The 12,461-nt window shown below is 37.3% G+C and overlaps 1 protein-coding gene across 1 annotated transcript; it reads left to right on the top strand.

Moving 5' to 3' along the window:
• Window positions 1-1,163: 1,163 nt before the first annotated feature.
• LOC146748027 (uncharacterized) lies at window positions 1,164-1,709 on the top strand. Its single transcript, XM_085497537.1, has one exon. The coding sequence runs from the start codon at window positions 1,164-1,166 to the stop codon at window positions 1,707-1,709; it is 546 nt and encodes a 181-aa protein (XP_085353663.1).
• The last annotated feature ends 10,752 nt before the right edge of the window (window positions 1,710-12,461 follow it).

Here is a 12,461-nt window from a genome sequence, read left to right as displayed (position 1 = left end):
AGTAGTGCTAAACCATGGTTTGATCAAGAAATTAAAAGTGCAATAAATGAAAGGAAAAAATCAAATAAAAAACACAGAGAGTGGGTTAAAGAAAACAGCAGTTACCATGACAATGAAGGTAAAATATTATGGAATAAATATCTAGAAGATAAAAATAATGTCCAAAATCTTATAAAACAGAAAAAAATTGAAAACAAAGTTAAACAGTGTATTGAGGTTGGTAAATGTGGAGGTAAATCAACTCAAAAGTACTGGTCAATTCTAAAGGGTCCTAAACAAAGAACATATTCTTCAGTTGTTTTTGACCAGGAACATAAATTAATCATCGAAAAAGATAAAGTTAAAAATGTTTTGATAAATTATTGGGAACACTTGGGTGAAAGAAGTCATCAAAATTTGGATGAGAAAGATAGTTTTTTCCAAGAATCAAAAATGTTTGAAAAAAAAGTTTTAGATTCAATAGCCAAGTATGAAGAAGATTCATCACAAAATGTAAATAATATCTCTGTAAAGGATGAACAAATAAATAAAATAATATCAGATCTCAAGAATAATAAAGCTGCAGGGCCAGATGAAATCACCCATGAAATCATCAAAGGTGGTGGCAAAGTAGTGACAGACTCATTAAAATTGATGTTTAATATGTGTCTCCACCTTGAGGTTGTCCCTGTAGATTGGGGAAAAAGCATAATAATACCATTACACAAGAAAGGCAATATAAAAAATCTGAATAACTATCGAGGCATTTCACTCAGCTCAGTTATTGGAAAAATTTATAGTAAAATAGTTGAAAAAGAATTAACCGATTTGGTGGAATCTAATAATATTTTAGGGGAAATTCAAGGGGGTTTCAGGAAAAACAGACGGACAATTGACCAAGTGTTCATTCTAAAAGGGATAGCTTCAATTCGTAAACACCAGAAAAAGCATACATATTTTGCCTTCTTAGATTTTAAAAAGGCTTATGACAGCATTTGGAGAGAAGGTTTATGGTATGCTTTATGGCAGAATGGTGTAAAGGGCAAATTATGGCGTATAATAAAAAATACATATAACCATATTGAAAGTAAAGTATCATTTGGCAATATTGAAACAGATTATTTTACACAGAATGAGGGTTTAAAACAAGGAGTGTTTTAGCCCCAACGTTATTCTCAATTTATATGAATGAATTCAAAACACTGTTAGATGATTCACTACTTGGTGTTAAATTGGATGAAATTTGTATAAATGGATTGTTTTTTGCTGATGATGTGGTGCTTATTGCACCAAATGAGGTCCAACTCAAATCCATGTTAAATGTCACAAACCATTTCTGCAAGCTATGGAAGATGACAATTAATGAGGAAAAGTCAAACGTGTTGATCATTAACAAGAAAGTTAACAAAGATTGGCAGATTGGGAACTCAAAGATAAAAGAAGCGTCTGAGTATAAATATTTGGGTTATTGGATTACACATAACTTGTCAGATCATACACAATGTACAAAAATGTCTGAAAAGTTTAACAAGTTATTCCCCATTATGAAATCAATTCTTGGTAACCATGGCAATGTAAATAGAGTAGATTATGGTATATCCCTGTGGAACCACATTATTAGACCTGCCTTAGAGTATGCCTGTGAGTTACTAATATTTAGTTCAACAGATATGGAAAAATTAGAAAGAATGCAACGTACAGTGGGAAAGTTTATTCTAGGAGCATGTTGATACACAGCAAATGAAGCCGTTCTAGGGGACCTGGGGTGGATAACTATGAAAAATAGAGTCAGTTTATTAAAACTGAATTATTACAAGAGGTTGTGTTTAATGAAATCAACCGGAAGGTCAAAAATTATTTTTAATAAACTAACAGCAGTTAAAGAGAATAATCTGATTAAGACTAAGGCCATGGCTAAATAGCATTGAAAATATAGAAATAAATATAAAGATAAACAAAAGTCAATTCACTAATCTGTCTGAAAGAAATATTAAAAATTTGATTGTAAAAAGTGACGAGATTCAATGGAAACAAAAAATGGTAGAGAAATCAAGTCTCGTTCATTATAGAAAATTTAAAACAAATTTAAAATATTGTGAGAAATATTTAAATTCTTTATCTAACTTCAAGGGCACCCAATTAAAATTCAAGGCAAGATCCTGCACTCTTGGTTTGGCATATGAGGAAAGGAAATGGGCAAACTTGGATAATAATGATTGTATCTGTCCATGTTGCAAAAAGGAACCTGAAACACTGGAGCATTTCATATTACATTGTGAATGTTTCTCAGCACAGAGAAAAACCTTAATGGAAGAGATTGAAATGCTCCTATGTAACAAAAACGAAATAAATTTACATAAAGACTTCATAGCAAACAAAGAAGTGCTATGTTTAATCCTGGGTGACAGTACAAGGCAGTATAATTCAGTCCTGTGTGACGAAATTGATACTTTTACAAAAAAATTCTTAGTTGATGCCATGGACAGTAGAAAGAGGTATACAGATAATATTTAATATTTTTCCAGTGTACTTCTTATATTTTAGTTTTCTTATATTTTTTTTTTTTGTTGCGTCCACGCATTGGGAGGGCCAGTCCTTAGCAGGGGCTAAGGGGCGCCATCAGTCTGTAAGCAGCTGTTTACGAACGCAAAATTTCTGCTGCTGACATGTTTCGTTCAAATTTATGAAGCGACGTGCACTAGAAAGCGAGCAAAGACGAACCGATTTATTTGGATGCACAGAAACAATATATAACGGCGTTACAGAATGCAGAGTTTTATTAGTGCATGTCGTAGACAGCGAACCAAATTGGAGTTGTTGTATGCTCTACTACAGCGACCCAATCAGTGTGGAAGCGTGTACGGAGTAATGACTGGTGGGATACTAGTAGACGACTTCTCCAGAAGTCGAAGATATGGTGTTTCGCATGTTTTGGAGTGTAATGTAAATTTGCACATGTGATGTTTTGCTTCTGAGTGTACCAATCAATGTCACAAAAATTCCATTCTATCAACTATCAGCAAACTCGTATCGGAAGCACCACAATGGTTTTAAAAAAAACAATTGAAAAAACTGGTGATATTAATAAAAAAAAAATAAGCATTATAAATCAATAAAACATGGAAAAGGAATGAAAAAACAAATATTAAAGGAGAAAAATATATGGTGGTTGGTTCGATAATTTGTGTTTGGTTTATTTTGGTTAACAGCGTAGTTATGGCACTGTACCATTGCTGTTTAATTGTTTGTTCATAATTGCTGCTTCCCTTGGGAAACAAGTTTGGGTGTTCTTAGCCAGTGCACAGACCCTCAACACTGTGGCCTGTGCTATAACTGTTGGACCCTCCTGTGAGTGGGTCATTAAAACCACCATTTTAAAAACACTGGTAAATATTTTGGCCACTTAAAAAATTCTGGTCAATATTTTGGCCATTAAGATAATAGTGGCCATTATAATGGCCAGAAGTGACTTTTTAAAGGGGTATGAGGGTTGTAAAAAACAGAGTTAAAGTGGAATGAAAAATTATTATAACTTCCTCACTAACCTAAAAGCACAAATAAATATTCAAAAGTTTTGAAAATTAAAACTTTCAGAAACGCGACGGAATTTCCGAAAGTAATCCGGACGCTGTTACTAGTATAAAAAAAAAAAAACTAAACACAACTAAAACAACAAACTTGCCCAAAAGTGGGTTAGAAATGCAAATTAATTAATTAATTAAGTAAATGTTAGGATTACTTATTTAGATATCTGTGAGGCAGCTGTTTTTTTTAATTTGCTTTCTCTTATGTTGAAACACCGTCCCTCAACCCTGTTGAGGGACGGTGGTTGAAACATTCGTATATATATTTTGCTAGACATTTTAGTATGACAGTATTCTTTGTGCCTAGTATGTTAATAAAGCTTGTATCAGTGTTGCCCTCAGAACACTGTCTAAATGTGTTGATAAGGATTTGTCTTTCATGTTTGTACAACTGACATTTTAACAGAAAGTGCTCTTCATCTTCAATATCATTTGTATTGCATACAGGACAGCATTAATTCATTAATTCATGCTTATATCAACAATAGCCTTCGTCTGAACTGCGGATTCACCATATCATGTCATTTGCCATTCTCGTATCGTTGAACTACGATGCCACGGTGATGACCACGATGCTTAGAGTGATGTCCACTGCTGTCAGCGATAAAAAAATATATTCGCTGAACGGTGCTTACACTTTCACTCTCATAAATGCTGCTACTGATACGTGGTAATAGCGAAGATAATAAATTTGAGACAATAAATCATATTGTAAAACATGGCTGCACATCGAAAAGTCAAGTTGAGTTCACGTCTGCGATTGAACAATCACTTGATGCTTGTTGAGGTCCCAAGCCCAGTTGATACGTTGCATAGTTTTATTTTTTTATGGAATATTTGTTTGCATATGGCTTCGAAATCGGTCATAGATAGATGCGTGTCCACTAACTATATAATTCAAGTTTCTGAGACAAGCCATTTGGGACAATGCGCCACAGTCAGCTGGCGCACAGGTGATAATAAAATAAATACGATATTTACTATATGGAGGCCGCCATCTTGAATGCAGTATAAAACTAAATAAGAGACAAGTTGTGAAACGCGTTTGTCAGATTCCTACAAATCAGGACAAAAATACCAATCTTTCACAGAAATACGATCCATTGGGGTAACATTAGGCCAACCGATAACAAAATTGTGTGAAAAAATCCCTTAAATACGAACACCTAATTACACGAAGAACATAGAACACTTTCCTGGGGTATCACTACGATAGACAAACACCTCAGAATAAATCTCCAATGTGACGGCAAAATTAATATTACCCCAACGGATCGTATTTTTGTGAAAGATTGGCATTTTTGTCCTGATTTGTAGGAATCTGAAAAACGTGTTTCACAACTTGTCTCTTATTTAGTTTTATGCTGCATTCAAGATGGCAGCTCCCATATAGTAAATATCGTATTTATAGAGGGACTGTGGTTCTAGCCTGCCTAACCAGAGCTTATACCAGGATTTAGTTACAGCACCTAAACGGTCTGTGGTTACAGCTTCATGTTCCGAGTAATAGCAAGAAATTAACATTACAATAGAAAATAAAAGACTGGCACTCCCATGCAATTAATAGCAAGTGAAATTCCTGGGATTGAAACGTAGACTTTGAAGTCACTGGTGTAGGCAATGAATAACTTCAAGTTTGCATAAAGACGAGGTAGTTTATTTAATCAGTGCTGAACTAGAGGCTGAAATTATAACGTGTGGATCTAATTTTCACTGTGCTGTGTCAAGTCTCAATAGAGTATAAAGGAAAATGGCATTTTCATTGGAATTTATTTCAGGGGAAATAAGTTTTCAGTGAAAATGAAGTATGCCACATTATTACATATGTACATGTACTGCAGTTTATTTTGATTCGTCCCTGGAATCAAAATCGGTATTTCCACACTCCATATACAAATGAGGTCTGAGAGCAAACAAAGCAGTTCGTTCAGGAGTTTCATTTTTCGAAACGTAGCAGAAATAAACAATATTTAGAAGTACGATATTTTACCCTTGGGGTACATGAATATACTTCCAGAGTGAAATGAAATTCGAACAATAGTAATGATAATTTTAGGCAGTCACTTATTTTGACTAAAACTAATTAGCTAATTAGTGTCAGTCCAAACCAGCATTGGTTTGACCGACGATGTCAGTGTTGACTTTGTCAGCGTTTTCAGTAGAATCATGAAGCTCGATCTGTTCATCAGTTGTACATGTCGGGGTAATTACTAATGCCAAATGTATAAATTTAGGATACAACACATCAGACAAAGTTACTATTTGAATTTTTGATATTAATGAGAAATTTTACCCCAACGTTGGGGTAACTGTTCACCAGGGATGGCATGTTTAACTCTTTAACGGCTGGGCCGATTTGGTTCAAACTTGGCGGGCAAGTCACACGTTCACTCTAGTTAGGTTGTAAAATCTGAAAAAATTTCTCGTGCACTGTTTCCACGGCAACAGCCGAAAACTGATTTTTTGAATACCTTTGCTCCAAATATATCACACCCTACATTTCTATGATTAAAAGACACGGACGTAGCACATTCTACTCAGCTTGAGTGTGGGCAAAAAATTTACTACTGTAAAATGACTAATTTTCACTGGGTTTAAATTTCACTGATTTACCATTTCAGGCATATTCAGTGGGTTTTAAATTCACGGTTTTATCATTTAGATAATGTGTTCTATGCTAAATTTTACATATTCACTGTGTTTTAATTTAGCGCATTTTTCCAGTCAGCGAAATAAGCTAAATTAAAACCCAGTGAATAATTACCCCCTTTACAGTATAATATTTTTTTTGTGTCTATTTTCATTACCGAGAAAATTGACCCCAAAGTTTTCACCAGCAACCGCTTTTAACTCCTCTGTGATTTTTTTGGCTTGGCTAATTTTGTTCATACTTGACAGGCAGGTCGTACCGTCACTAATTGGAAAGACAATCCTGGCCTACCGTTACCATGGCAACATCCAAAAACTGTTTTTTCAATACTTTCGCCCCAAATGTATTACCTCATATCAGTCTTGTAATAGCAGTGTTCAAATGATCATGCTTTTTATTTTGGCTACATGTACGTTGCACACAGGTGAGAGATCACCGGCGCCGACATTGTTACACTGTATGGACGTAATCCCAATGCAACTTTGAACTTTGAATGGAACGGAAATGCTGCCTCCAATATAGAAAATACTATCGCAAAACGGTTGGAAATAATAAATTTAACAGCAGAATACGTCCTAGCAACACAAAAAAGTGACTTTTGCGAACTTCCCGGTTTTAGTTAGCTTCACATTTATGTTGCTTGTTTTTGAGCGAAGCGGATCGCCAACCAGCCTACCGGCTTGTTTCCATTGGCAACCAAACTATTTCTATTTTGTAAACAAATTTTCGTCTTCTATTTTTATCCGGTTCAAATCGTTCAGCGACATTTTTAGCATATTAGGTGTACCTCACATGGAATACTACGATTGAGAGAACTTGATGTATGTAAACCACCTAGAAACTGAGTTTTATAAACCCTGAAGGGCTCTCGAAAGAGTAAAATTAACGATTGCAATAGAGGTGCAACCATCAACATCAATGTACCAGGAGGTTTCTGCTGGCGACGTTGCGGCATTACCCAGTCCCAAATAAAGATTACCAACGCAACATTTTAACCAGTAATCAAGATTCATTCAATCCACGGCTAGCAAGCAACATCACAAGCGAAGTTGTAGCGTGTAGCTCATCAACAACCACTGTCGACGAAAGTCATCCCGTCAGTGGAGTACTGCAGTTGCACGGCATGCTTGCCAACTTAAACACAAATTTAAACTACGTACTAAAAAAGAACCGTTTTATGACTGACTGCGAAACGTTCCACCGAGATCAGACGGCGCCCTACATTCTCCTTCAAACCCGGAATTCAACCAATAGGGGCGTTTTAGTAAAAAAAACATCGCAAATCGTGCAAATTCTACATTCTCAAACCAGTATACTAAAACAGAAAATGTTCAGCGATGCAAAAGAAGGATATATTTTACTTTTCAGTATACTCATCTCTGTTGATACAATCCTTCACATATTCTACTACAAATTATTCATGCGTAAAATGGAATAGCCTCTTTCCCATGTTGACATTCTGAGTAAAATCATGTGATAGGCTGTTAACATTGGCTGTTATATACTATGGTTACGGTCTGGAAAATGTGTTTAATTAGCTCTCATTTAAGCGACAATGCAGATTTCCCAGTGGGAGTGACACTGGTTCGACTCTGCCATTAAAAAATAGGGGTGTTTTCAGCAAAAAATGAATAACCATGGAGTGCACACAACACAGTGAATTTCAGAACAAATCAGTTACAGCAGCAGAATACCACAGAATATCAGATGAAACACGAAAACACTATATATTGTATTTCAGCCTGAACCCTCTATATTACAATTCCAGAAATTACCCCCATATGTGCAACCATTTTCCACCTTGGTATCACCTACCCCTGAAAACAAACTCCTAATACCACGCTGAAGCATTTGGTAATAAGACACGTTGCACACAGGCATGTATTTGTATGTAACTACTAGTTACGGCATTGTCCGTCTTTCTCTAACACCAGACAGGAAATTGTACCCGTGGTATCACACGTACAATTGGGGATGCATAGATTAATTGCAACACCATAGATGCCTTTATGCGAACAATGCAGTGTGTGTATATTTTGCCAAGTGTCATACTTTCATTTCGGTTCATTGCGTGTTTCAGCCTAAAAGGATCAGCTCATACACTATTTATTGTCATAAATACTACACACAGTCACTGCTACACATACATCCACTTTGGCATGACATAATTGACCTGTAAGCTTGGGAAAATGCGTTTTAACCGAGGCTTGGCTGGAGCTGTTAACTACAGCATGACAAGCAAGTAAATAATCCCTGTTGTTTAGAGTAGAAGCGTATTTATAGTAAACCTGTACTTTTAACCCTTTTCCGTTCAAGTTGGTGAAAAACTTTCATACTTTCATTTCGGTTCATTGCGTGTTTCAGCCTAAAAGGATCAGCTCATACACTATTTATTGTCATAAATACTACACACAGTCACTGCTACACATACATCCACTTTGGCATGACATAATTGACCTGTAAGCTTGGGAAAACGCGTTTTAACCGAGGCTTGGCTGGAGCTGTTAACTACAGCATGACAAGCAAGTAAATAATCCCTGTTGTTTAGAGTAGAAGCGTATTTATAGTAAACCTGTACTTTTAACCCTTTTCCGTTCAAGTTGGTGAAAAACCGCCGCCAATATGGATATGCTAGAATTTACCCCTCCAGCTAGCTAACTGGTTAAGTTGTTGAAAAACTGCCTGCTACTTAGGTTGCTCAGACGGTCAAGCATTCATAATACGTTGTATGGAACCTGATATTTTACACTTGCGAAATTATGGTGGGAGAGAATGTTTGCGACAACGTAAAAAAACTCCTTGACCACATTGCAAACTGCAGCATTCCAACCATATTTGAACAATACGATTCACGATTATAACGGTAGTAATGTATTTTGACCAGCTTGGCAAATAGTCCAGGCACTTAGAGTGAGTAGCATGACGGATTCCAACGGCTGATCTTGGAATGTCGGCAATCGCCAACGAAAAATGGCCGGGACAGCTGGTGGGAAATATTCAAGTCCACGTGATTTCACCGTTGAGCTAGCATATGTGTAACCAATCCGTGTTCGAAAAAATAACTTATTTATTTACATAACAATAAATTTTCAAATTGTGGAGAGATGCAGTCTTGTTGACATCTGGTCGTTCAGTATAAATATGGCCGAAGAAAGTGAGATAAAGCCCAGACTCGCAGTGTGCCTATTTTTCAACACGTACGTTAATATGCCGTCCTTTACAGATAGGAAGTGTTTTATGAAGGCAAGAAGGAAACTGAAGAAAATGAGTCAATTGTGCAGTGGCACGGGGAGTGATAAGTTTGACATTGACACAACAGATTTTTCACCAGCAAAGCGTGGGAAAAGAAAGAAATTCAAAGCAAAGGAAACATTTGATGTCGGTGAGTTACCAGCCGAACATACCAAGAACACCAGTGATAATAGTCCACTCAAGAAAAGGCGTAAAAAGAAAAAGAACAAACGCAAGTCCGAGACTGTCCCCTCTGTCAACGAACATGCGATTACAGAAGAAAGGCGTTTGAAGAACTGCGGGGGCAAACCAAGAGGCAAGCGTAAATCGAAGACGAACCATAAAGTGGTTGAATCGCCAGTTGCCGACGAAGCAAATGCCAAAGAAACGGGAGTTGGTCATGCAGAAATACAACGTGCGGTCGAAGATGTGATACAATTTTTGCAAGACAATGTTTGCGATTCGGAACCGTCAACATCCGCCACAACTGCCAACACAGAAAAGCAGGGGCCTGAACATATCTACCCAGCGAGTACGCAACAAAACGTCAATGTCGCCAAAGAAATGGTACAAGAAAATGTATGTGATACAGAACAATCAACACTTGGACACGTGTGATGATGAACTTGTATTGGACGAAAAAACGGGTGAACTAAGACACAAAATACCAGATGACTTCATAGTTGCAAACGATGACAATACACATTCAGAAATCATGATTTTTTTAGAGCAATGTTACCCACCTGTACTCGATAGCGACATTGAAATTGAATCCAACACAGAAATTGGTGCTACATTCGATTATGTTGCCTCCGGCTCTGGTGAATGGAGAATGGCCATGGAGGAAGACGGCGATATATTTACTATTCCAGTTTTTGAACACGAACCTGGACCAACTTTCGAACTGGCGTAATACAAATTTCAGTGAAATCCAAGCATTCTTTGGTGTGATGATATGTATGGGTGTTGATCACAAATCAGCAATCGGCAATTATTGGTCGAGTGACCCCTTTCTGCAGAATATGGGAATTGCATCAGTAATGACTCGGGCCAGATTTCAAATGCTAATGCTTTATTTTCATTTAGCTGATCCAGTAAATGACCCACGGCGGGATCCTGACATTGAACGTCGTCATCAACGATCAGAGGCCGACCCGTTGTATAAAATCAACCCTTGGCTGCAATACTACCAGATGGAACAGGAAATTTTTATTGATAAGGATATGGTTAGATTCAAAGGACGGTCAAAGCTTAAGCAGAGATTGCCCCACAAACCCGACCGTGATGGCTTCAAAATATGGCAGATGTGCGACTCGACAACGTCTTACATTGCAAACTTTGAACCGTATTTTGGGGTGAAATATAAAACTACAAATGAGGGAAGAAGGACAGAAACTGGTACAATCAAGAATACAACACATCGGTTGCTACAGCCCTTCACAGAAAAAAAAACATATTCTTTTCTGTGATTCGCTTTTTACGTCAGTTAACACAGCCCTTGAATTACAAGACAAGAAAGTGTACATGGTCAGTAGTTTTAGCAGACGAAATCGGAAAACCATGCCGCTGCAATTAATTCCTGACGGGAAAAGCAAGAAGTTGAAATTGAAAATGGTGAAATAAAAGCAGCAACTAGACCGGACAACACTATCAATATTACTGCATACCAGGATGACAGCGCACAAATATAGATTTAAAATACAGTCCATCCCCCACTGGCTACGTCGGCAGAAGCAATTGATGACGAGAGACACATGCCTGTATCGTTACAATGTTACAGACATTACATGGGTGGCGTAGATCGTTCTAACCAAAGGCGAAAAACACAGGCAGAAAAAACAATCGTTGGCCAATGCTTATGAATGTTTCAAGGCATTGAATTGCACAACTAAAGTAACGCACAAATTCTTCAATATCCGGACAGGAAAACAACTGATTGGTGGACACTCGAGTAGAATTCAAAAATCCATAAGAGAATTTGGCTCCCTTCCAAGTAACACGTCATTTATTCATAGTGAAAACATGAATTTGACAATATGCAGACTATCTGGGCATCAAAAATCTTGTAAGCAGTGCAGCAAGGACGGAAAAAAAACAGCGAGTGGCCGATTATCAGAAACATCGAAAGGATGCCCAATTTGTAAAGTTCACCTTCATGCGGGCGAATGTTTCGCTGCTTTTCATCACAACATGGCACTGAGGGGAAAATGCACCGTGGGAACACAAACATGAAGTACGGAAGAGTAGCCCTCGACATCAGGCATGGAAGCAGCCCGCCGGGGTGGACGACTAAGAAAGGCGTACAACAAATAAATTTGAGACTTATTACAGCGTCACACTCACAGACTGTACAATAGTTTGAGTTGGTGAAAAAACGTTATCGCTAATTTAATTTCATGCTCACTCGGCATTTATACGTTTTAATGTCAGGATAGTTCATCGGGTCTAGTCGGTGGAAATACATTTCTGCGTGAGTATATATACACGCAAAGTCCCTGCAGTTACGTTCTCGCTAGTTCGTTTTATTTCAAGTCATTAAATATACTGTAGCCGCCGTTTCGTTACTAGTATATTGTATTTTTATCGTACGTTCGACTTTTTGTATTTACGCCCTCTAGTGGCTATACTATTTCACGCTCCGATATATTCTTTTTCTGGAACATTTAGACAGAAAAGTCAGTTCACGGTTAGCGCTCTACGGAGATGGACCCAAAATCGTTTTTACCTACGTTAAGACGGATAGAAGCCGTAAAACGTGTAACTGAGGTCAGTTACTCCCTAGACAGTTACTAATAATGGTCTGATGTAGCTAAGTGCCAGTTTAGTTTGTAATTCAGTTTAGAAGTATTTGGACATTATATTTGTATTGTTGAGGTGAGATCGCCTTCGTGTGTCAATGTATTTCATACTTCAAGATACTGATGGTAACGCTACGTGAGGGACGAGTAACAACGACTAGTGTCTAATTAGAAAGATATACACATACAAGGGTGCGCGTATATATACGTTGAAATATT

The sequence above is a fragment of the Saccoglossus kowalevskii genome, chromosome 3, assembly GCF_978046115.1.
Source record: "Saccoglossus kowalevskii chromosome 3, keSacKowa6.1, whole genome shotgun sequence".
Taxonomy (NCBI): Eukaryota; Metazoa; Hemichordata; class Enteropneusta; family Harrimaniidae; genus Saccoglossus; species Saccoglossus kowalevskii.
Note: the sequence above shows the minus strand (reverse complement) of the source record. Positions and strands in the feature narration are given on the sequence as shown.